Here is a 24,510-nt window from a genome sequence, read left to right as displayed (position 1 = left end):
CACCACAACACTGACAGCTGGGAGGTTTGATAGTTGCTGACTGCTGGCAGCACTGAACGGTCCAGGGCATCAGCAGGGCCATGCTAACCGCTAAAGCTACCTCCAGCATTCATTTATGTTTGAGGTACCGCAGACTGCAAAGAAAGGGCAGACTGGTTGGTTCCCCCTCCTCTTATGTGTCATATTTGATATGTTTACATTAAATGAAGGACAGGCTGTGTTTACTCTGCGAGCCTTGCTGCTTGATCACAACGTCCCGCTCATACAAATTGGATATATGCACACATGGAAGAGACCCACAATAGAATTCAACATATCCGATCACATCTTTTTTTTCACGCCCCAATCCCGTTGTTATTAAACAAACAAACACAGGGAAAACAGATGAAACCCTGAATATATCCTCGTTCTTTCATACACACACCTCTTTCATGTGTTTTGTTTTTTCGTGAGTATTTATTGGGCGAGAAGTATGTAAATTCAGCTGTCTTTTCCTCCCTTAGTCTCTCTTTGTCTATCACGGTATCTGTCTTTGTTACGGTTGCATAATATTAATACATGCATGTCACAGTGCAGATTATGGCGAGCATGCGTCTGTGTGACTGACTTACTGATTGCAAGCGTGTGCGTGTGTGTGCGTGTGTGTGTGTGTGTGTGCGTGTGCGTGTGTGTGTGGATCCACGTCATGCACTCTGGTCCCTGTAAAGCTTTTTGCTTTAGAAGCTCTCTCCTTCAATGATGGACAATCGTCTTGCTTGCTTTGCAACTGTAAAATCTTCAAGCACGTCTTCCTGCTTTCCCGTATTTAAAAAAAAAAAAAAAAAAAAAGATCTCACTTATGCTCCTCTATGTCCTCTCTCGCAATTGTCTTCTGTCGTCTGGCAATCATTGTAGGTGTGGCAGGAAGAGGAAGACGATGAAACTGAGTAGAGATCTGTCAAACCTGGTGGTGTTCACCAACTCCGTCGCCTCCCAGGAGTGTCTGAATGAAGGTGAAGCGCCTTCACACAGCTCTGGCACCTTCACACACACACACACACACACACACACACACACACACACACACACACACACAACCGTCACAACAGTCACACCTGGAAGATATTTTCCCGACTAACCCTCCCTTCTCTTCAGGTACTCCAGGTGACGTTCTTTCATTCAGCGAAACCAGAGCCCAGTCGCTGGTCAACCACAGAGCCGAACAATTCCTGGCTTTCAACCAGAGGCAGCTGTCCCGGATTTATCCCTCAGCCTATCGCATCGACTCGTCAAATTTCAACCCCCAGTTCTACTGGAACGTGGGTTGTCAGTTGGGTAAGTCGTCTGTCTGTCGCTCCAAGCTTCTGACGTGTACGGAGGTTCACTGTTAATGACAACGCCGGATTCCTTCCCTTCAGCCGTACTTGTCATGACACATTAACTAACACTCCATACGACACACACACACACAAACACACACACACATTTCATCTGTAGCCTGCCCACCACACAAATAATTTACAGATATCACATGTGTAGTTTGCCAGTGAAGGTAATTGGTAATTGCACATGAATACGCAAAATATGTGCTTGTGCTGTGTGTATCTGCATGTCGTGTATAATTCAGTATGTGCAAGTATGTTTGTCGAGCTGCAGTTGGAACAGGACATTTGGAGGATTTGGGAGAAATACATGAATAAATAAAAAGACAACGGCAAAAAAAATCTGATCGTTATTATTTGTAATCTTTGCTGAAATGAGCAGCGTCAGGAAATCCAAGATCCAAGGAATCCCTGCCGGTCACTGCCAATTAAAAAAAAGAAGAAAAAAAATTGAATTCAGAGAGCAGTATTGGTCTCTTCATCTCTATGAAATGTCTGTCAGGTGCTCAAATAGAAACCGTTACAACGGAGAAAGGAAGTCAAACTGATAAATGAAAAGCAAACACAGAATAATATTGAAGCAACTGTGAATCTACCTTTTAGTTTCCTTTTCCTTGTTGCTGGTTCCCTTCCTCATCTGTGTTTTCTAATTACGATTTCAAGGTTGTGTTCACTCACAGTCCTAATGAATAAATCTCCTCATATCATTGTTGTTCCCCATCGTTGAGCATTCTCTCTGATTTTCACAGTTTATGTATAATAAAAAAACTATGTCTGGATAAGAATTGAAGATAGTGGAGATTCAGTGACGTTTGGTATCTTAAGAAGTGTTTCTCCTTCAGTTGCTCTGAACTACCAGACAGAGGGCCGGATGATGCAGCTCAACAGAGCCAAGTTCATGGTGAACGGAGGCATCGGTTACGTCCTCAAGCCCCCTCCCATGTGTAAAGGTGAGGCGACCGACAGGCCGCACACACTCACACCAGCACCCAAACATGCAAGTCCTTGTTTATTCAAACAAGTAAAAACTGATGTGAAGATCAAGGTGTCTGTGTTGCGATAAGACAACAACAGCAGGTTAGTTACAGAAATGTGTTTGTACATAGGATATTCTCACCTTTCTATTTAATTAATATTGTATTTGACAGGAACAATGCGAGAAGATTGGACTGTAGGAGTGATGACATGAATCAAAGTTATTCCTCTGGTGTCTTTTATTCCTTTAAGGCTCCTTCAACCCGTTCAGTGACGACCCGCTTCCCGCTTACCCCAAGAAACAACTCATCCTCAAGATCATCAGTGGACAGCAGTTGCCCAAACCACCAGACTCCATGCTGGGGGACCGTGGAGAGGTATAAACACACACACACACACACACACACACACACACACACACACACACACACACACACACACACACAAACGACTATTGAAAAATGTGCAACTTGCTTTCAGCTGCAAATATATTCAGCATCATAAAATAATATACAATTCATGTTTTTTAACCTCTTTTCTCTTATCAGATTATCGATCCATTCGTGGAAGTAGAGATCATCGGCCTGCCAGTTGATTGCTGCAAGGAACAGACGCGAGTTGTTGATGACAACGGTTAGACACACACAGACTTGAACAGCGTCACAACGCCTGGCACTGAACCACTGAGGAAGAGCACGTTTTAGAAAGTCGCTCGTGGTGATGAACCAACAGAACGTCTATTTGAAGAAAGCTGAGCCGTCGTTAATGCCATTAGTGACACTTGAGCTGTGGCTGCTATTGCAAGTCAAATTGTGAAACGGGATAAATCATTTTATTGATCACATTTAAGGAATGGCAACAACCTCTGCACACCGTTTACCTATAAAGCTTAGATCATTACCCGGCAGGGCGGAGGTGGAACCACAACAATATTATACGAATAGTGAAATACATAATTTTACAAATCACTACCTCAATCTCTTTCATTTTTTAGTTATTTTTGTCTCGTATACTCTATATGTGTTTTGATGATAATGAAACAAAGCTAAACAAAGTGCGTTTTTCTCAGGTTTTAATCCAGTATGGGAGGAGACTCTGTCCTTCACACTTCACATGGCTGAGGTGGTTCTGGTGCGTTTCCTGGTCTGGGACCATGACCCAATTGGAAGAGACTTTATTGGTCAACGGACTGTTGCCTTCAGCAGCCTGATGCCTGGTACGTGCAGCAATCCTCAGTGTTTTCAGCTTTCCTTGGGAACAAAATTAACTTGTTGTGTGTGAATAATATGAACTTAAGAGGGAGTACAACGTGGCACTGCGAGTCACAATCATTATAGTTTTGCTATTTAATGAACACCAACGGACCGACAGACTTACAATTAAACACATGATTTCCCTTTAAGGTTTTGGAAGGGCTGCGGTTGTGGGGCAAGTTATCTAGTGAGCCGTGATTTGTATGTAAAAGACCTTTGGCTTGTTAGGTTATTTGTGTTGTTCACATCCATCAGAGTAGTCCCTGAACTCTCAATGCCCTCTCCGCAGGCAACTACCACGCAATCACCAGTCTGATGACAACCCACATCTTTCTTTAAACCACTCTATGGCTCACTCTATCCCACTCACACGCTTTCTCTTTTCATCTCAAACAACAGGTTACCGACATGTTTACTTGGAGGGGCTGACAGAGGCGTCCATCTTTGTGCACGTGTCGGTGCACGATGTGTATGGAAAGGTGAGTGCTGGATCCTGGTCTTCATTGGAGCATTGCCCCTGTGACCCACTTTTGTCAAGCAGAAAGAAATGTGTTTCCCTCAACACATGTATCTATTTAAGCCCCATCCTTTGTCTTTCTAGTGGAGTCCTCTAGTCCTGAACCCCAGCTTTACCATTATGCACTTTCTAGGATCTAACAAGGTATCCTGATGCCCAGAGGCTCTGTGTGGTGCTGCATGAAACAGCAATGCATGATGTAAAAGTGCAGATTGTGTGTCTCCATATCTCTAATGACATGTTTGTGTGTTACGTTGAACCACTGAGGAATAAAGTTAGCTAATAACCTCATCATTATGAAAACTCGAACAACAACAAAAATCAACTGAGGTTGTCTCATTTTCAACAAAGACGGAATAATTGCAAAGGAAGCCGGCATTCCTAATCCTCAATGGGTTCTTGCACAGTGTCGTGGTTACCTCAGGTGTGAGGGTGCCATCTGTAGGCAATTCATTTAATAGCATGCACTTGTTATTAGCTGTGAGTTAAGTTCAGTACTTGGTATGTATTTTGACTGTTCTCATTGAAGTTGACACTTTAACTTCAAACTGTTTTGTCCAGTCTTTGTCTGAAGTGCACCGTTGTTGTTAATGTGTTTCTGAGTGGCACGTCTCGCTTCTTTCTTGTTATCTTCCCCCCCCCCCACACTTCTTATTTCTTTCCTGTTCTTTTTCCTGCTGCCCTCAGGGTCATCAGCTGCGAGGTATCCGGGGTTTGTTTAACCGCTCGTCCAAGTCCTGTGTGGACACGAACTCCGGCGGCCCCCGGAAACGCTCAATCAGCGATCACCTCCTCCGGCGCACAGCCAGCGCCCCGGCAAAGGGTCGGAAGAAGACCAAGATGGCGCTGTCGGAGTCAGTGGCTTCAATATCAGAGCAAAAGAACGGCTTGGGCGCAAGAGCGAGAGCGAGAGGAGAGGGCATGTCAGGGAAGGAAGTAGGTGTGGAGAAAGGTTACGAGCCGCGTGGGCCCCTCATCCACAGACCCATGTCCATGCCCTTAGACCGGCTTCTGCAAGGGCAGCTGTCCCTCTGCTCCCCAGACAAGGAACAAAGTGACATGGGCTCAGACACGGTCATCGGTGGGTATTTTTCATCATCACAGTCAAAGAATTAAGTACTTTTGGAATTATGCAAATACACCCAAATTACCTCTATTTAATAAGCAAAGGAAATTTGTACAATTCGTAACCAAGCCACATCAATCTGATGATTCACGATCTGATTAATAACAGAGTCACTATTGGCTATGAAAACAGTTGTGCTGTTTTATTCAAGTAATTTCTTTAAGTGCTACTTTCTTTGTGATAAAATGCTTAGAGTGTCTGAAAGCAGCATTTTGCATCGACTGGTTTTGCACATTGAAAAGTGTTTGTTTTTTTTCAAATTTCACTCCTTTGCTTTACATATTCTGCTACAGCTATCTAAAATCCATGTACAATATCCATGTGAACTGACATACCTTCTCTCCATGATATCTTAACATGCCTTTTCTGTCCTATCTTCATTTGTTGTGCTTTTTTATAGTAGAGAACTGACTAGGATATTCCAGCAGGTAATCTAAAATATGTATTGTCTGAAGGTTGCATCGTCCAAAAACATACCAGTATTGCGTCCACCCAGTGTATTTTGTCCAAAAGTGGTCTGAGAAATATATTGCTGTCATGAAATCCCATTTGACCATCTCTTTCCTAATCTGATATCCTCAAACATGGATTCTTCTTTTTTTATTTTACCTCATTTCCCACTTTCCCTTCACCGTTGTACTTGGTAGTCCATTTGTCTGTGTATTGCTATTGCGTTGTATTGGCTGGACTGTTTATTGTTGTCATTTAATTGTTGGTTGGCTTAGTGTTCTACATCAAATGGTGTATATATGAGCCTATCTTTATTAATCTATTGTTCAATTATCTGTGTCCACAGGAGCTCGCCCCTTCAACAGACCCAGGTCTTCTTCTTTGGACCCTTTCATTGAATCCTCATTTTCTATTGAACCAAACATCTCTTCCCCTTCTAAGACATACATCAATAGACATGAAGACTTTGACCCATCAGAGGAGACTTCTTATCTGGTTATTGGTGGAGGCAAAGAAAGAAAGGAAGAGGATTATGCCAATTACCAGTCAGAAGACAATAGAGTCAAATCAAAGAACATCACCACAGGAGCAGAGAAAAGGTGTTTTGTTTCGCCTTCTAGGAACAGCCAGATGAGATTAGATAAAGCAGAAACATCATCAAACAGCACAACATTTACAGTTGCAACTTCCATCTCCTCATCCTCCGCCCCCTCCTCTTTGCCCCCTCTTTCCCCCGTGAGTCTGGACTGTGATCTGAAGAGTCCGAGCTCTTTGCATGACAGCACTATCTCCAGACTCATCGACGCTGTGTCTTTAGGCAACGAGCAAGACACTTGTGGCTCTATTTCTGCTCTGATTGGTCAGTTTGAAAGCTCTGTTGACCAAAGCAAATCACACACATTGTCTCATCTTAACAGCCCGGTCCATCATTCAAGCCACATGCCTACCACCCCCATCACACTGCATGATGTAAGGTCACCTCTGAAGACCACATCGACTAAAAAGAACCGCTTAACTCCCCAAAAAGTAGCTGAAAAAACAAAGCATGAAATCCAATCACCACACACGATTTCCGAGGCAGGAGCAACCGCTCCAGCTCTCCTCTCCAGCCCAGAAACCGCTGAGCTGGAGGAGGTCTACACCATTCTTGATGAGGAGGTACTGTCGCCTGTATCAGTGTACAACCTGAGAAAGCAGACGGTCCATGTTCAGACAGACACGAGGGAGAGCACACCTTTAAATAGCTTGTGGTCCTCTCCAGCCAAGGTGGTCCAGGGTTTAGGGAAAAGGCACAATCTGAGCTGGGATGACGTGAACAACAAGAGGGGCGGGGCTGAAGAAAGTGAGGAGGCAGAAGAGAGTGTGTACGAGGAGGTGTATGATCCACCAACACTATCGTCAGTACCAGGAATCGAGCAAAGTACTTCTAAAAGGTACACAGGCTCTTCTGTGAACAATAGCTGTTTCCAGTTTCCCCATGACTCAGCTGGAAATGCTTTCACAGAAGTGGAGATAAATGTCGATGAGGATCCATTGGAGATGATGACCTCGCCGAAACATGGCAACCAATGGGAGGGACTTATAAGTCCAACCAAACGGCATGCTATTTACCAAAATCACGAGTCCACTCCAAAGCACTCCCAACAAAAACAGCCTTTGTCATACCGTGATCCTCAACAGCAGTACCCGTCGCATGTATTTTTACAGCGTCCCCCTCCAATGAATCAACCTTCCTCTCAGCTGGCCAATCGCCACCAACACCAGAACAACTCCCAGGCTTCATCCTTTCACAGACCCGTCGACTCTCGATCTTCGACCAGCTACTCTGTTCAGCAGGGCAAATCTGATGCCTTGAACAACAGCAATGACTTCAGGAGTTCCTACGCACAACAAAGGAGCTACAGCAGCCAGAACATGAACAGGTCCGATCAAGAGAAGCTGGGGTTTAAACAAATGGAGATGGAGCAAGGAAGGTCCTTCTATAATTGTATCTCCTCTTCTGACAAAAAAACCCCTGGGCAATCTGCTGCGTCTGCAAACATTGGGAGAGAGAGAGGCCTGTATTCCCCTTCTTCAGACTGCGATGCCGTGTACAGCCAGCTGGACTATGACTGCATTACGCCCTCGTCAGAGTCTTCGGCTCCTCCAAACACCCAGCAAACACAATCATACACCCCGACTCATTCCCGGAACCAAAACATTGCCCTCATCACCACGAGACACCAAACACACCCTGAATCCAGAGATCTTCTCCTCTCTAACGTAGGCCCTACACCAACACGACCCGAGTTTGTTACCAATGACACCACCGCCCCCAGTCCATGTAAATCCAAGTCCCTAGGAGACCTGACCTCAGAAGATATTTCATGCAACTTCCAGAGCAAATACCACATTATAAGTCGCAGTTTCATCACTCCCCATATGAGAAAGCAAAAGAGGATGGGCACCATGGGGGAAGTCACTTTCCAATCACAGTCTTGTGATCCACTCACAGCACAGCTGCGTAGGCTAGTCAGTCTAGAAGGGGACGACAGTGACAGACCTGAGCCTCCTCTGTTGCATCAGGAAGCGAAACCCCCACTGCCACAGCCACACACAGTAACACGTGCAGCCTCTGTAGATGATTCCCCTCCTCTCCTCACCCGTCGCCTATCTTCTCGGAGCCAAAGTCGAGTGCGCCACATTAACAACCGCGCTCGTGAAAAGCTGCAAGAGGCTCTAAAGCCTCGGGCAGGCGGGGTGATCAACAGCACTGCCGGCATTGGTGGGGTTGTGCTGAGGAATAAACCAGCCTCGCAAAATCCACCAGCAAACAGACACTCCACTGGTTCTTACATAGCGGGCTACCTGGGTCATCTGGAAGACAGGGGACTTCCTGAAGGAGCTTGTACATCATTGCGTTATGGAAACGGGGATAATTTTGGAGATCACTTCTACACAGATGACTCTCTTCCACCTGCTGACTCCCACCACTCCGAACCTGAGGTCTACTTTCTGCTCAGACTGTAGCTCTGACCATCACCTAAAATTAGGTTATTGATCACGCTGTGACTCTTGATGATGTTCAATGACACAAAAAGCCAGAAGATCAAGGAAATATATATATACTAGCCATTGTTTTTTCCCATGTTCAAAGACCAGTAGGTTTCCATCATGACAGTGAATCTTATTCTGGGCTAATTCTAGAGAAAGATATAGTCTGTACAATGTATGTCAAACATCACTTGTAACCTATAGCTGGATCTGACAGCATGAACTTTGTGTATGAAATGCCCTCATTTCAAGTGAATGGTCTTTCTAGTGTGGCAGTGTATTGTCTATTCTGCTTCATGTGTAAATGTACTTGGGAACTTTGATTTCCTCCAGGCTTCCTCGACTGATTGTACAGATACTTGTTATCTTTGTCCCTGTGATGTACTTTCCAAACTGCAAACTTTGACTATGAAGCAAAAAAAAGAATTGGGTTTCAAGCAGAGAGGGAATGTCTTTCTTTGTATCATTTGAATGTGTAGTATAATCAAACAGCTCTTTTAATAGATGGGGTCCAAGGACAAAATGTAAGTCTTGCTTCTCTTTTCAGTGGTATTTCTTCATGTGTGATGTGTGTAATATTTCTGTCATTGTTTTAACATGGAGATGGGTTTTGGTTGAGAATTCGAACTGAACATGTTTGTTTGTGCATGTTACCTGTGAACATGTCAAGCATGACTATGCACCAACTCATGAAATAGATGTTGCATCGCCGAACAACATTTGCACAGAACAAATAGCTGCATTGGATACAAGAGGACGAAGGCTTGTTTGTATTAGGTGCAATACAGTACATTAACTTCCTTACTTGGACTTGTTGCTCTCTATGATTTGTAGGATTTAAAAACATGATTGCAAATTTGAAAGATTTGGAGTTTAAAAGTCTTATTTTTATAATTGCTTTGATACAGACTGCAAAAATAATCTCTTGTTGGTTACGGTTGTTTTATTTTGTATAACTTCATGGAATGAAAAAACACAGTGACAACCACACAGGGCCAGGCGGGGGAGGGGGGCAAAGCAGCAGTCTGTTTTCTATTGTTACAGTGTTACGCCATCCTATTTTCTTTGTATTGTTGCTCATCGGCGAACTCTGAGCATTTTCCTACCAATGCAATAAAATATTGAAATATTTGATTTCAACATATTCTATGTTTATTTTCTGTTACACTCAAAAGGCTCCACAGAATATGATTAATGAAGCTCAAAATCAAGTCATTGAAGTTCACAAACAGCCTGATATTTCCCCATATGCCACCTCCACCATAATGTGATGTAATTGCTCATGAAATGACTGTATAATAGAGCTGACTAACAGCACACCTGTTGCTCTGGGCATACAATTCCCCGTACCAGACTGCCGCACTTTGGTATGTTGTAGAGATCAATCACAGGACAATATTCCTTGTAAATAGAGAAATGGATCCATTACGTTGGATGTTTTCTTTTATGTTTTACCTCCACTTTTCAGCTCATTTACATAAAAACAGCCTTCAGACACATACTTGTTCATCCTGAGGTACAGTATCACAGTTACCTTGGGTCTTTTGAATGAAATCATACAATAGTGTGTCTGTACCGTACTATACATCACACACACACACACACACACACACAAAGAGAGCGCTAATCACTTGCTAACATTCAATTGTTTTTCCACCATCACTCTAGAGAGGAGTCATTTTGGCTTCTGTGTCATCAGTTTTAGTTCCTTGCAAAAGGCTCTACACCTATTATATATATTCACATCAACACGCACCTTGAGCAGAGAGGGGTGGTTATGTTCAGGTCATATTCAGAGTCAGCTATTGACCTTGTGATAGGAGCTTAACCAAGTGAGACATGTTTCTGTTTGTTCTCTTTGACAGTCGGCTACGATGTTAGATATAGATGTGAAATTCAATGGGATTTGTCTTAGGTACTATGAGGTATAGCACGTTTTGGGAATTGAATTCACTCAGTTGTCAGGTTTGACATCGTAGGTTAGATGTGACGGAACATATTAATGCATGTTCTGACTTTCAGATAACCTATATGTGTGCTCAATGTTCCTGAACAGCTGCTTCCATGTCTCGGTTCCCCTGGCTCTTCACGCCGTGGTCCCCCTCAGCTCTGCTGCTGCTCAGCATCATGGACAGACAGCCGGGGCTGGAGGTGGCTCAGGCGATCGTCTGCTCCCGGTGGGGAGTGCAGATCAACAAGAGCCTCTCGCAGGATGGGGATGTGATTATTGGTGGACTTTTTAATCTTTATTCCACAAGTTCAGCTGTCCAGCAGGAATTCACCAAGCTGCCTCACTATGAACCTTGCACAGGGTAATATGTCATTATGGTGCTCATGTGTTTCTGTTACGGATAAAATATATTCTACAAACTGTTGAGCTATAATGTTCTATCATATTTTTAATATGCATTGTGTTTTATAATGTGTTCATTAATAACAAACATGTTAAAGTTGCATATATCTGAGATAAGCACATTTTGTTTAATGTAAAACCATATAATATTTTCAACACTTGCTGTACGTTTATGTTGGTATAAAGGACATTTTGATATATATATATATATATATATATATATATATATATATATATATATATATATATATATATATATATATATATATATATATTATATCTTTCACTGATATTGTAGTGTATTTAATTATTTAATCTCTTGTGGTCTCAGTTTAGATCTAGAGTCATTAAAAAATGCTTATACTATGACGTTTGCGGTGGAGGAAATCAATAGAAACGGCATCCTGCTGCCAGGAGTGAAGCTGGGATACCGTATACTTGATAACTGCGTCAGCTCCTACTGGGCTCAGCAAGTTGCGCTGTCACTGGTCGGAGGAGACACACACAGCTGCAACGTGACACTCTCTCCGCCTCATGCTGCAGTTTATGGACCACCTGGAGCGGCAGCAGGTAGGATGTGATCTAATTAAACATTTACCATATCCGTGAAAACAAGAACTTCCATCATTATAGTATAAAAAGGTTAACGTCATGTGATTATATGTTCACTATAGCGGGTCAGCCTGTTCCTTTGCTCATTGGGCCCATCTCGTCAACAACAACCATCGTCCTGTCCAGGCTCCTGGGGCCTCTCTCTGTGCCACTCGTGAGTTTCAAAACCAAAGGAAATAAGCCTATATTTGTATTCATGCGGACGCTGTTTGAACATGTTTTAAGTAAAGGTACGATTGTGTTATTGCTAGAAATGCAGCGGCAAAGTAATATTTCTGCGTCCTTCTTTCAGATCAGCTACCTGGCGAGCTGCCCTTGTCTGAGTGACAGGCGTAACTTTCCTAATGTCTTCAGAACAATCCCCAGTGACATTTACCAAGCCCGGGCCATGGCCCGATTGGCCATCCGCTTCCGCTGGACGTGGATGGGAGCTGTGATCGTGAATAAGGATTATGGTCGTCTGGCAATACAGGTGTATGCCTTTGTTATTTTACAGTGGATCGCCTTCAAAAAGTATCTTGTGGATTTCCTTGAATAGAAGATAACAATATCTTTATGAACATTGTTTGTTATTTTGGCCTCTAGGCATTTCAAGAAGAGACCCGGGGGAAAGGGGTGTGTTTGGAATTCATAGAGACGCTCCTTAAAGAAACTATTGTGAGTGATGCCAGACGTATCGCCCTCACAATTCAAGCTTCAACTGCCAGGGTGATTCTGGTCTTCACCTGGTACACAGAGATTAAGAAAGTGTTTCTGGAGCTGGCCAAGATAAATGTAAGCAAAGGGATTCATCACCAAACATACAGTTTGTAAATAACATGTTTTTCTTGTCAAAGTTTATTTCACTGTCTTCTTTCTGTAGGTGACTGGCAGACAGTTTCTGGCCAGTGAGGCTTGGAGTACCAGTGATGAAATTCTTCAAGACCTTGACATCTCCAAAGTGGCAAGCGGGGTTCTTGGTGTGGCCATTCGAAGTTCAACAATACCCGGATTTGAAAATTATCTCAGAAGTTTTCACCCATCGCGTCGTCCTGATGATGAATTCTTGAGAGAATTCTGGGAAAAGGAGTTTGGATGCAGTCTTGGAGCGAAACAATCACTTGCAGCATCCCTCTTCTCTGAGAAGCGGTCCTCTCAGAAGGTTTTTCTGCCACTCTGCAGCGGGACAGAGTCCCTGGAGGGAGTGCAGAGTCACTTCACTGATATCTCCCAGCTTAGGGCTGCATACAACGTCTACCTTGCTGTTTACGCTGCAGCCCACGCCCTTCACAGCCTCTTGTCCTGCCCTGACAGAGAAAGCTCACCCGGAAACAACAGCTCCAGATGCTCTTCTCCAAAAGATATTAAACCCACAGAGGTAAAGACGATTGTCTCTTAGTCATCTTATCCAGAAGGGCTAATTAATATCATCAATGCATCTTCTGAAAACAGACTACATCATTTAAATGTGAATAGTCTCTTCAACATTTGTGACTTTCAGCTGTTGCAGCACTTGAACACATTGAATTTCACCACACCACAAGGGGAAATGTTTTATTTCCAAGGGGGTGACACTCCAGCAAAGTATGACCTCATCAACTGGCAGAACACCCCTGAGGGGTCACTCAGACTGGTTTTGATCGGTCGTGTGGACGGGTTTGACCTCCACCTTAATGAATCAGCCATTCAGTGGAGTACAGGATCCAATGAGGTGGTTGAAAAAGAACAATATTGATTGAGGCATTATGTCCTGAGAATATGGTTTGAATGTTTACTTGTTGCTTAGGTGCCAACTTCAGTGTGCAGTGAGAGCTGTCCCCCAGGGACCCGAAGGGCCACCAGGAAAGGAGAAGCTGTCTGCTGCTTTGACTGTATCCAATGTGCTGAAGGGGAGGTTAGCAATCAAACTGGTGAGGACACGACTCCATGAGAACCCCTCCATGTTCCTCTCTGAGTTGTACTTTCCTCACCTCCTCTCTTTTCCTCTGCTAGATTCCCTTCACTGTGAGCGTTGTCCATATGAGTTCTGGTCCAATGCAGAGCAAACTGCCTGCATCCCTCGCCAGCTGGACTTCCTTTCCTTTAATGAAACCTTGGGCATCACCCTGACGACAGCAGCTGTATCTGGTGCTGCGGTGACAACAGTTGTGTTTCTGGTGTTTCTCTACTACCGTCAAACACCTATGGTAAGAGCCTTGAGTGATATAACACAGTATGCATTAAACATTCTTCCACATATCTTAGTCTGTTCATCTGATTGCCCTCAAGGTGCGAGCCAACAATTCAGAACTGAGCTTCCTGCTTCTCCTGTCGCTGAAGCTGTGCTTCCTGTGCTCTCTGGTGTTCATCGGTCGTCCATCAGTCTGGTCTTGTCGATTCCAACAGGCAGCTTTTGGGATCAGCTTCGTACTTTGTGTTTCCTGCCTGCTGGTCAAAACCGTCGTGGTTCTTGCTGTTTTCCGCTCAGCTCGGCCCGGTGCTGGAGCCCTGATGAAGTGGTTCGGTCCGGGCCAACAGAGAGGAAGCGTCTGCCTCTTTACATCTATACAGGTGTGAATATTGTTTTATTTATTTAGTGATGAGAACATTTCTTCACCTGATATAAACAATGATAACACTTTACTTTTCACCCAGATTATCATCTGTGCAACATGGCTGACCCTCAGCCCCCCTGTGCCACAATGGGATCTGGGTTTCCAAGGGTCAAAGGTCACCTTGGAGTGTGCCATGGCCTCTGTGGTGGGCTTCTCTCTGGTTCTGGGTTACATCGGTCTGCTGGCCTGCACCAGTCTCCTCCTGGCCTTTCTTGCTCGGAAACTCCCTGACAACTTCAACGAGGCCAAGCTGATCACGTTCAGCATGCTGATATTCTGTGCCGTTTGGATAGCTTTTGTTCCTGCTTACATCAGCTCTCCTGGGAAGTATGTTGTTGCTGTGGAGATTTTTGCAATCCTGGCCTCCAGCTACGGTTTACTGCTCTGCATGTTTGCCCCCAAATGTTTCATCATTCTCTTTAGGCCCGAGAAAAACACAAAGAAACACCTGATGGCCAGGTAGTTTTTCTGTCTTGAACATGAGCATACTGCATATAACAGTAGCTCCGGTATCACGACAGTGTTTCATGTGTATGCTTTGTCAATTCCTTTCATCTAATCAATGCTTCTTAATGCTTGTTTGAAATAGCAAACCCCCTCGCAGCTACACGTTATTCTGGCTTTCATTGGTAATAGAAATGTAAACATATATCATCAACCATTGAAGAAAAACATCTTTAAATTAAAATCTGCTCATTAATATGGTTGGTTGTTCTCTTTTTTGTGTTTTAAATAAACTGAACTGAATCAAACGGCGCTTCAGTTTTTACTACACACCATAATATAAAATACTCTGTGGAAACATGTGAGGGACCGCTCTCTCTCTCTCTCTCTCTCTCTCTCTCTCTCTCTCTCTCTCAGGATGGACGGATGCAATGGGATGACAGAAATTATACTTTTAGTGACACCAATAAAATCAGTAATGGCAGAAATACAAGAACAGTATGACCACCAACAACTACCAGCATAGATATAAGATATATAAGAGTGTGTCTAAGCGCTCTTCCATTTACATTTCATTAAGTGAAGTGGCAGTCACTATTCAGACAGTTTACTACATAATAAACTATAAAACTACAGAGCAGTTTTTTGTTATGTCATGGTTAATGTTCTTTGAACCTTGGAAAAAAACAGATATATTGTGTAAAAATACATGACAAAGAAATACCTTTCAGGTTGATCTCCGATGTAAATGCATTTTTTTTTTTGTTGCCTCAATTGCTCACAGGCGGCACTAACGAGAGTCTCTCCGGTGAACAGAGGCTGAAAAAAGCAACCGCCACGAACCTCCATGTGTCAGAAAGCAAAGTGGGAAGTGGGTCAGATGGTTCAGTAAATTGTTATCTTTTGATAAACAGCCACAAACAGGACGCAGCGCCTGTCTGTCTGCGCTCCGTTCAAACAAGACGCACTACAACACATGAAGTAAAACAGTTTCACAAGTTTACAATGTGGGAAAATACCCAGTCCTCCCTCTCAGTAAATTTAAGAAAATTAACTCAATTATTTTTACTAAAAGATAGAAAGTAGGAAATGACTGTCTCTAATTTATAAGGCCTTTTCTTGATTATACTTTATTTTTAAGAAAAGGACTGACTATTCTTTTTTTTTGTTGTTATTTATTTTAATTACAATAATTTAGTTAATTCATTTTATTGTATTTTTGTTTGCTTTGTTTCAGTGCTATTTTGGGGAGAATTTAGGTTATCATAAATAACATAATTCTATTTGATATATGTGATCATTTTTACATGGCCAAATTGTGTATTGTGAAAAAATGAGCAGAAGAAATATGTAAACTAAACTAAAAGTTAGGTTAATGTGTGATTTAAAAGAAAATTGGCTACCAATCATACCAACTGCAGTTTATAGCTGAATCACTTAAAGAAGGATTAATATGGTGATTATATTGTTGTCCTATTTTTTTCTGCTGCATGTGCTAAATGTACGTGTACTAAATCCCTACCACTAGATGGAAGTATCATACCATTAATGTTGCTCTACTGCTTCTCTCCTCATCACTCAAGATGTGCGTTCCTTCGTGCAACATCCTTCTCTTTCTCTCCTGCTAAGTGAAGCATTAGCTCTGTGTACAGTAACTCTGGTTAAAAGACTGTACCCTTCAACATTCTTAATCAACTTTGTTAGAATGAGGCAATGTGATGTTTGTTAAGATCAAGCACTTTACATACATTAATTGTCCACCATATAGTCAGAAGAAAGAAAAAGTAACGCATGTTTAATGGGACTAGTGTACAATGCATTGACTGTTCAGATGCCAAACACCCATTCCACATCTATTCCCATCGGGGAGCCAGATGGGTTCGTGAGAGAGTTGTTTGCTTCTATTCACGTGTGCGTAATGCCGATCAGGAGAGTTGAGTGTGGCCTTTACAACTGCCAGAGCCCGCGAAGGGCTACCGTCTGTCTGATGAAAAGGTTTGTTCACGTGCCTTTGGAGATGAAACCTACATGCCATTTTTAGTTTAATTATGCCATGAAATAGGCATGTGTTCTATAAAGCCAACTATGAATGCCAGAGCCTTTGGTTTGAGCGATCTTGTAAATAAATCTGTTCAAAAGGTTGAGTTGCACGCAGCAGCGATAGTATAATAATGTATCTATCGCAGAGTTTTAAAACAATGATGGCCGTGTGTTAGCTGTGATCTACAACACCTTAGGAAAACAACAAACATGCACACAGCCCCTCTGGGCCTCCGCTCTCTCAGTGTGTAGTAGGATTGTTGATGAATGATGGAGGTGAGCGGTTGCACACCTGCGTCTCATCCTCACTTAACTCTGTAGAATTAATTGTGATGTAACTTCGTCCTTTGAGACGAGATGACCTTTTACTGTCCTGAAGGAGGGCCGTCCTGGGCTTCATGAGCCTGAGCAAAGTGAGCCTCGCTTCCTCCTGTTTGGAGAGTCAACTATCTGTACACAGGTTTTAAAGCTTTTTTCCTGTTGTAGAAGTCTTTTTTCTGGTCCAATAATTCACACACTTGAGCCATGATAACATATTCTTTATTAGCATTGTTAGAAGCTTTGGGTTCCTTGGAGATTAATAAAGTACTTTTCATTTCAGTACTTTTCGTTCTTATGCTTCAAGGCCTACAGGCCCAAAGATCAGCAGGATGAAGCCAGAAACCTTCACAACGCAGCAATACATGTCCACAGTTTTGCTGTAAAAAGGTTGTTTGTAGACTTCTTAGTTCAGTCTAAGACTGGGATTTTAGTTCTAGGTAGGATTCCTCAGATTAGTGTTGGACAGAATTGCCAACCACAAGATTACAGAAGCACAGCAGCAGCCATCTTGAAAAAACAAACAAACAGCCATCTTGAACCACACATGAACGCATCACAGTTGGGAGCCAGAAAGGAGACACTGGAGCAAATGTTGACATGAAGGTTTACACATCTTCATGAATGTTGTGTGGCATTGCTTAACTTTTAGTTGCAAAGACCATTGTTGCAAATCATTCATTCCCATGGAAACACAGACCGATCCCAGCTGACATTGGGTAAAAGCACGATACACCCAGGACAGGTCGCCGGGCCGTCGTAGGGCTGACACCATGTAAAGTCCTCATTTAATCTGAGAGGCATGCCTTTGTACTGTTTGAGGAAACTGATGAAACTGCAGAAAACCAACGCTGACACGTGGAAAATATGCAAACGCAAACTCCACACAGCAATGGCTGCCTATTATTGCATCTACAAAAACATATTTTTCCTCTGAAAATAGTCCATGGTTATGACTCAGAGACTCCAAAGAGATGTTGCTGTTGACTTAATATCTACAAACCTGGAAAAATAAGTCATAACTATTATGAAAGTTACTATACCAAAAAGAAGTAAAACAAATATGTAGATCCACCAAATATTGACTTAGCTTCATAATATGCATGATCCATTCTTTTAAACTACACTTTCTCAAGTGGTCTTCATACTAAACGTTCTGCAGGGCCCCGGTGTGAGAGGCGTGGCTGTGTATCTCAGTCACTGTGAATTACTTCAACGAAATGTTCAAGATTAAAATGCAACTCTGTTGGGATATCTATGGCCACTGCCCTGCAGGTGAATACACATGTTCCCGTATAAATACATGGAACAACATCTATGTTGTGCAGAGTAGGAGGGTGTGTGTGTGTGTTGTGTGTACGTGTATGTATGTGTGTCATATACCATGTCAGTTGTCAGTGCTACTTGTATTTGAAATATACATTTTGTCATTTAATTGTATTTAGATTTTCAGCTGGATGTCTTATAGATGGAGTTTGGAGGATTTAATCAAATTCTACTTTATAATTTCAGGAACTGTTGACAGTTTATTTATTTTTCCTTTTTATTTATTGTTTTTTCCAACAACAAGCTAAAGTATCTAACTGAGTTTATTGCACATTTCAAAGTGCCGGGAGCATCTCCGTCCATGTCTTCGTCATCCTGGTTCTTCGCTCTGAGGCTGTGCTCACCCCTGCTCCTTGTGGGCCTGCTGTGCAGCCAGCTGGGGCTCAGGGTGGGGGTGCAAGCGCTGCAGACAGCAACTTGTTCCCGGTGGGTTACACCGAGCGGCGAGGGTCTGTTCCAGGAGGGAGACGTAGTGATTGGTGGGCTCTTTAGTCTTTATTTGAAGCCTCCAGCTGTAGACAACGACTTCACTCAGCAGCCCCACTACAAACCCTGCACCGGGTAAAACTGAACGATTTACTGTGAAAACTGTGGATGCGTCTGTTTGACAAATCTATTATCTATTCTATTTCATTGGCAGAAAACTACTGGTCGTTTCTTCACATTCACATGTTAATTTTCTTGTTAGAGCGTGTCATTATACTAGTTTATACAATGAGGGCACAAAGGAATTAAATGTAATATTTACAAATGATTACAAATTGTCACAGTCACTCCCGTGCTCTAATTGATATTTCTCTCATTTCTTGTCTTCCTTGGTCTCAGTTTGGGAAATCTTCCCTTGCAGTACATATATGCGATGGTGTTTGCGGTGGAAGAAATCAATCACAGTGCAACTTTGCTGCCAGGTGTGAAGCTTGGCTACCACATCCGTGATAGCTGTGCCCTTCCCCCTTGGGCTATGCAGGCAGCGCTGTCGCTGGTTGGAGGAGACAGTGGCAGCTGTAACTCAACAGCCCGGCCAGAATATTCTGCTGCAGAAGGAGTCAGAGAAAGGAGAGGTACTTCATTAAGCTTCCCATCCTTCCTTCTATATGAACAACAAGTGAACACAATGATGAACGCATAAACACCACAATGTTGCTCCTAAAACGAAACCAAAAGTTTAACAAATGACTTTATTTCATTGTATTTTTCCATTTATTCAGGTGAGCAGACCGTTTCTTTGATTATCGGTGGCTCCTCATCTATAACAGCTCAGATTCTCTCCAGGATGCTCGGGCCGCTCGCTGTTCCTTTAGTGAGTTATGTGTAAATCTCAAAATGTTTAATTGAACACAACTTTTTAGAAAATGATAGCGATCTCTATGTGTAACCGATTTCAGAATTATGTGATTTTAAAATATCTATGGGTGTTTGTGTTTTACTTCAGGTGAGCTACACAGCTAGCTGCCCGTGTCTAAGCAACAGGATTAAATTTCCGAACTTCTTCAGGACCATGCCCAGTGATATCTACCAAGCCCGGGCTTTTGCCCAGCTTTCCATTCGCTTCCACTGGACCTGGATCGGAGCAGTTGTAGCAAACAACGATTACGGCCTCGTGGCAATAAAGGTGTTTCCATTTGTTGTCGAAGGCATTTATGCAAGACATCTACACAACAGTTCAATGCTTTCTAATAATCTAATCTTTTTGCTCCTTTCGACTGTGTGTGTCAGGTGTTTCAGGAGCAGACTCAGGGTGCCGGCGTGTGTCTGGCATTCGTAGAGACTCTCCAAAGAGAAAACATTGTGAGTGATGCCAGACGAGCAGCGCTCACGATTCAGGCCTCCACTGCGAAAGTGATTCTGATCTTTACCTGGTACACAGATGTGAGGGAACTGTTCCTGCAACTAGCCAAGATCAATGTGAGCCAGTGAAAGACACCAGAATTGTGTCGATGTTATCTGAGATACACAAAAGCTTTGTATAATGATCTTTGACTGTCGCTGTCTGTAGGTGACTGACAGGCAGTTTCTGGCCAGTGAGGCTTGGAGCACCAGTGGTGATCTACTGCAAGATCCTGTCACTTCTAAAGTGGCCAGCGGTGTTCTGGGTGTGGCCATTAGAAGTTCTGCTATACCCGGATTTGAACATTTTCTCAGGAGTTTGAACCCATCTGCTCGTCCCGATGATGAATTCTTAAGAGGATTCTGGGAAAAGATATTTGGCTGTAGTCCTGGGGCCACGCGTCTCTCCAACAATACATCTTCACGGCCGCCTCAAAAAGACATGTTGCTCCAAAAGGAGTCCCTGCCACTCTGCAGCGGGACAGAGTCCCTGCAGGGAGTGCAGAATCACTTCACTGATATCACCCAGCTTAGAGTGACCTATAACGTCTACCTTGCTGTTTACGCTGCAGCCCACGCCCTTCACAGCCTCTTGTCCTGCCCTGACAGAGAAAGCTCACCCGGAAACCACAGCTCCAGATGCTCCACTCCTAAATACATCAAACCCATAGAGGTAAACAATTATGTTTACTTCAACATGTACATCAACAGTATCACTGAATTGTGTATGTGACCAATGCAGCTGCTTCATCTTCTTTTAGATTGAAAACATACGTATTACAACTTTGTGACTTTCAGCTGTTGCAGCACTTGAACACATTGAATTTCACCACACCACAAGGGGAAATGTTTTATTTCCAAGAGGGTGACACTCCAGCAAAGTACGACCTCATCAACTGGCAAAACACCCCTGAGGGGTCACTCAGACTGGTTTTGATCGGTCGTGTGGACGGGTTTGACCTCCACCTTAATGAATCAGCCATTCAGTGGAGTACAGGATCCAATCAGGTGGTTGAAAAAGAACAATATTGATTGAGGCATTATGTCCTGAGAATATGGTTTGAATGTTTACTTGTTGCTTAGGTGCCAACTTCAGTGTGCAGTGAGAGCTGTCCCCCAGGGACCCGAAAGGCCACCAGGAAAGGAGAAGCTGTCTGCTGCTTTGACTGTATCCAATGTGCTGAAGGGGAGGTTAGCAATCAAACTGGTGAGGACACGACTCCATGAGAACCCCTCCATGTTCCTCTCTGAGTTGTACTTTCCTCACCTCCTCTCTTTTCCTCTGCTAGATTCCCTTCACTGTGAGCGTTGTCCATATGAGTTCTGGTCCAATGCAGAGCAAACTGCCTGCATCCCTCGCCAGCTGGACTTTCTTTCCTTTAATGAAACCTTGGGCATCACCCTGACGACAGCAGCTGTATCTGGTGCTGCGGTGACAACAGCTGTGTTTCTGGTGTTTCTCTACTACCGTCAAACACCTATGGTAAGAGCCAAAAGGTTTTTGGTTTGTAATAATAACCTAACAATGTGTCGTTATATGGTACATTTACTCAGACAAAATAAAACTGTGCATAACTGTGCATTAGAATGTGTTTGAAATGATCAGAATTAATCTCTCTGTTGTTAATGTGCTTGTCTTTTTAGAATAATCCCAATTCTTATTTTAAGGTGCGAGCCAACAATTCAGAACTGAGCTTCCTGCTTCTCCTGTCGCTGAAGCTGTGCTTCCTGTGCTCTCTGGTGTTCATCGGTCGTCCATCAGTCTGGTCTTGTCGATTCCAGCAGGCAGCTTTTGGGATCAGCTTCGTACTTTGTGTTTCCTGTCTTCAAGTCAAAACTATCGTGGTTCTGGCAGCGTTCCGCTCAGCTCGGCCCGGTGCTGGAGCCCTGATGAAGTGGTTCGGTCCGGGTCAACAGAGAGGAAGCGTCTGCCTCTTTTCTTTTATACAGGTCAACATGCGGAAAAGCTTTTTAACAACAAAATTAATACTTATTACAATATTTGATAACACTTTATAATAACTGCACACTATTTAGCATTAGTAAAGTATGAGTAAACACTTCATTTGTCATTTATAAGGCATTATTCCAACATATGCAATTCATAAACACTTTTATTGATTAATAAGCTTGACTATTATGCATTTCAAATTGTATACATTCTGTATTCCCCAATAAATGTAATATATATATATATATATATATATATATATATATATATATATATATATATATATATATATATATATTGCAAACTAATTATTAAGGACTTATTGATGATGCACTATTGGTTAACTTGCCCTTTATAAACGTGTTTTAATATTGTCATTCATGAATAATACAGGTAGTTATTAGTCATTAGTTAACTATTAGTTAAGTATTGTATGTGACCCCATCTAAAGTGAGGACTGTCTGTGCTTTACAAAGCATTTATAAATGACATTGACAGGCCAGCAGTGTCTCAAAGCAAACACAAGTCTCAGTTATCTTCTCAACAGAAAAGGGAAATAGACACAACACTAATAACTACCTGAATTAATCATGAATTGCAATATTAAAACAAGTTTATAAAGCACATGTTAATTGTTAGTGCATCACCTATAAGTCCTTAATAATTAGTTGTAATATATATTATTTCATTTACAAAAGGGGAATCCATCATTTATAAAGTATGAAAACCTAATCATGAAATTCATAATAGTGAAGCTTATTAATCAAGAATAAAACATGTATAACTAATGAGTTACTATTAAGTGTTTGAATGTTGGCACAATGCTTTATAAATGATGACTTAAGTGTTTACTGATGCTAAATAGTGTAGTTATCATCAAGTGTGACCATATTTTGCTTCCATTAACTTGATAATGTACAATGTTTTTTCTCTCAAAGGTTTTCATCTGTATCGTTTGGCTGCTGTTGAGCCCCCCTGTGCCTCAAGTGGACTTGGAGATCCCCGGGTTAAAGGTCACCTTGGAGTGTGCCATGGCCTCTGTGGTGGGCTTCGCTCTGGTTCTGGGTTACATCGGTCTGCTGGCCTGCACCAGTCTCCTCCTGGCCTTTCTTGCTCGGAAACTCCCTGACAACTTCAACGAGGCCAAGCTGATCACGTTCAGCATGCTGATATTCTGCGCTGTTTGGATATCGTTTATTCCTGCTTATGTCAGCTCTCCTGGGAAATATGCTGTTGCTGTGGAGATTTTTGCAATTCTTGCCTCTAGCTATGGTTTACTTTTCTGTATCTTTGCGCCAAAGTGTTTCATTATTCTTTTGAGGCCTGAGAAAAACACTAAGAAACATCTGATGGCCAGGTAGCAGAAAAGTTAACAACATACGTCCTTGCATTTATTTTATGTACATATATCAGGTGGTTTTATTCAGATTTGACTAAAATGTGCTGAAATTATTCAGTTTTTACACTTTCTGCTTGCTGCTATCAGTTATTGACCAATAATGTCAGGTGTATTCACACAGCCAATTCAATAGTTTGTGTTATAAAAACCAAACAATTATTTTTTGTTTATGTTATCAAGAATCAAAACATAGGCCTATTTTATTACCTCAACATTATTAACTATTAATAATGAAATAAACATTGTACTGCTTGAAAAAAACAGCAACATTAATACACATAAATAAAAACATTTTAAGGTTGTGTTTCTGTGTTTCTGTGTAGTTATGCAACTATTTGCATCACAGCTTCTTCCATCCACGTATATTTTGAGCAGATAATCAAAGTGAAAAGGAGTTGCATCAGTTTAAATGTCACAATGATTTACAGAGTTGTTATGTATGAGTAGGTTAGGGCCGTGTTTCAACAAAATCGATTAAATGTTCTATTATCCAGCTTAAATTACCGAGATGATTGACATCAGGCTAACTCGGTTCCTCAATGGCTGCTCCGTGCTCAAACGATCTCGTTAATTCAAACCAGACGTCAGTCATCTGGATAATTGCGCGGGCCCGTTTGCTTCAAAAGGACACAGAATCGAGCACAGAATCCATGATCTTCTAACGCTACAATGGCAAATAAACTCAAAGGACAAGACACATTTTTCCTCTGCTCTCGTGCAGGAGATGATCATGATCGCATATAAGGATGTCAGACCTTAATCATGGCAAAGTCTTATGCTGCGTCGACACTAAAAAGGCTGGTGTGAACGCAGCTTAACACGTCCACGCTGCGGGGTCTAGACGTGAGCATCGCAAAAAAAGGTTAATGCGTCAGGGTTGGGAGAATTTATCGGCTAGTTTTTAGTCCGTCATCAGCTCAAACAAAATTTATATGTAGTCAACCTATTGAAA

The 24,510-nt window shown here is 42.5% G+C and overlaps 3 protein-coding genes across 8 annotated transcripts in view; all 3 read left to right on the top strand.

Moving 5' to 3' along the window:
• Positions 1 to 9,855, top strand: part of plch1 (phospholipase C, eta 1) — a 47,630-nt gene extending 37,775 nt beyond the window's left edge. For 3 of the 6 annotated variants that reach the window (XM_068584596.1, XM_068584597.1, XM_068584602.1), the window contains 10 exons: positions 895 to 992; positions 1,135 to 1,314; positions 2,204 to 2,311; positions 2,589 to 2,713; positions 2,885 to 2,969; positions 3,406 to 3,552; positions 3,989 to 4,068; positions 4,191 to 4,250; positions 4,794 to 5,187; positions 6,029 to 9,855. In XM_068584596.1, coding sequence (XP_068440697.1) covers positions 895 to 992; positions 1,135 to 1,314; positions 2,204 to 2,311; positions 2,589 to 2,713; positions 2,885 to 2,969; positions 3,406 to 3,552; positions 3,989 to 4,068; positions 4,191 to 4,250; positions 4,794 to 5,187; positions 6,029 to 8,691 — 3,940 coding nt within the window. In that variant the 3' untranslated portion in view covers positions 8,692 to 9,855. Of the gene's footprint in view, positions 1 to 894; positions 993 to 1,134; positions 1,315 to 2,203; positions 2,312 to 2,588; positions 2,714 to 2,884; positions 2,970 to 3,405; positions 3,553 to 3,988; positions 4,069 to 4,190; positions 4,251 to 4,793; positions 5,188 to 5,632; positions 5,661 to 6,028 lie in introns of all 6 variants that reach the window. The other 3 variants (XM_068584600.1, XM_068584599.1, XM_068584598.1) reach the window with 3 other exon arrangements.
• Positions 9,856 to 11,433: 1,578 nt separating this feature from the next.
• On the top strand, positions 11,434 to 14,937 carry LOC137790188 (extracellular calcium-sensing receptor-like). The gene is made up of 10 exons (XM_068584172.1): positions 11,434 to 11,638; positions 11,743 to 11,834; positions 11,973 to 12,152; positions 12,266 to 12,454; positions 12,543 to 13,037; positions 13,161 to 13,370; positions 13,446 to 13,569; positions 13,652 to 13,845; positions 13,928 to 14,209; positions 14,294 to 14,937. Exons 1-10 carry the CDS (start codon positions 11,434 to 11,436, stop codon positions 14,714 to 14,716), a joined length of 2,394 nt encoding a protein of 797 aa, XP_068440273.1. The 3' UTR covers positions 14,717 to 14,937.
• Positions 14,938 to 18,682: 3,745 nt separating this feature from the next.
• On the top strand, positions 18,683 to 23,520 carry LOC137790187 (extracellular calcium-sensing receptor-like). Its single transcript, XM_068584170.1, has 11 exons — positions 18,683 to 18,942; positions 19,207 to 19,442; positions 19,590 to 19,672; positions 19,814 to 19,993; positions 20,098 to 20,286; positions 20,378 to 20,881; positions 21,007 to 21,216; positions 21,292 to 21,415; positions 21,498 to 21,691; positions 21,877 to 22,158; positions 23,098 to 23,520. The coding sequence occupies exons 1-11, from the start codon at positions 18,683 to 18,685 to the stop codon at positions 23,518 to 23,520; spliced, it is 2,685 nt and encodes an 894-aa protein (XP_068440271.1).
• The last annotated feature ends 990 nt before the right edge of the window (positions 23,521 to 24,510 follow it).

This window comes from Clinocottus analis, unplaced genomic scaffold, assembly GCF_023055335.1.
Source record: "Clinocottus analis isolate CAN_PGR_092001 unplaced genomic scaffold, fCliAna1.0.p SCAF_2, whole genome shotgun sequence".
NCBI classification, from domain to species: domain Eukaryota; kingdom Metazoa; phylum Chordata; class Actinopteri; order Perciformes; family Cottidae; genus Clinocottus; species Clinocottus analis.
This window is presented reverse-complemented; position numbering and strand designations above follow the sequence as displayed.

Bases quoted from the DNA above. Each gene is read 5' to 3' on its own strand.
- LOC137790187 (XM_068584170.1), top strand. From the start codon at position 18,683: ATGTCTTCGTCATCCTGGTTCTTCGCTCTGAGGCTGTGCTCACCCCTG. The intron at 18,943-19,206 runs GTAAAACTGAAC...CCTTGGTCTCAG, and splicing joins CACTACAAACCCTGCACCGG to TTTGGGAAATCTTCCCTTGC. The intron at 19,673-19,813 runs GTTCCTTTAGTG...GTTTTACTTCAG, and splicing joins GGATGCTCGGGCCGCTCGCT to GTGAGCTACACAGCTAGCTG.
- LOC137790188 (XM_068584172.1), top strand. From the start codon at position 11,434: ATGACGTTTGCGGTGGAGGAAATCAATAGAAACGGCATCCTGCTGCCA. The intron at 11,639-11,742 runs GTAGGATGTGAT...TGTTCACTATAG, and splicing joins ACCACCTGGAGCGGCAGCAG to CGGGTCAGCCTGTTCCTTTG. The intron at 12,455-12,542 runs GTAAGCAAAGGG...TTCTTTCTGTAG, and splicing joins TGGAGCTGGCCAAGATAAAT to GTGACTGGCAGACAGTTTCT.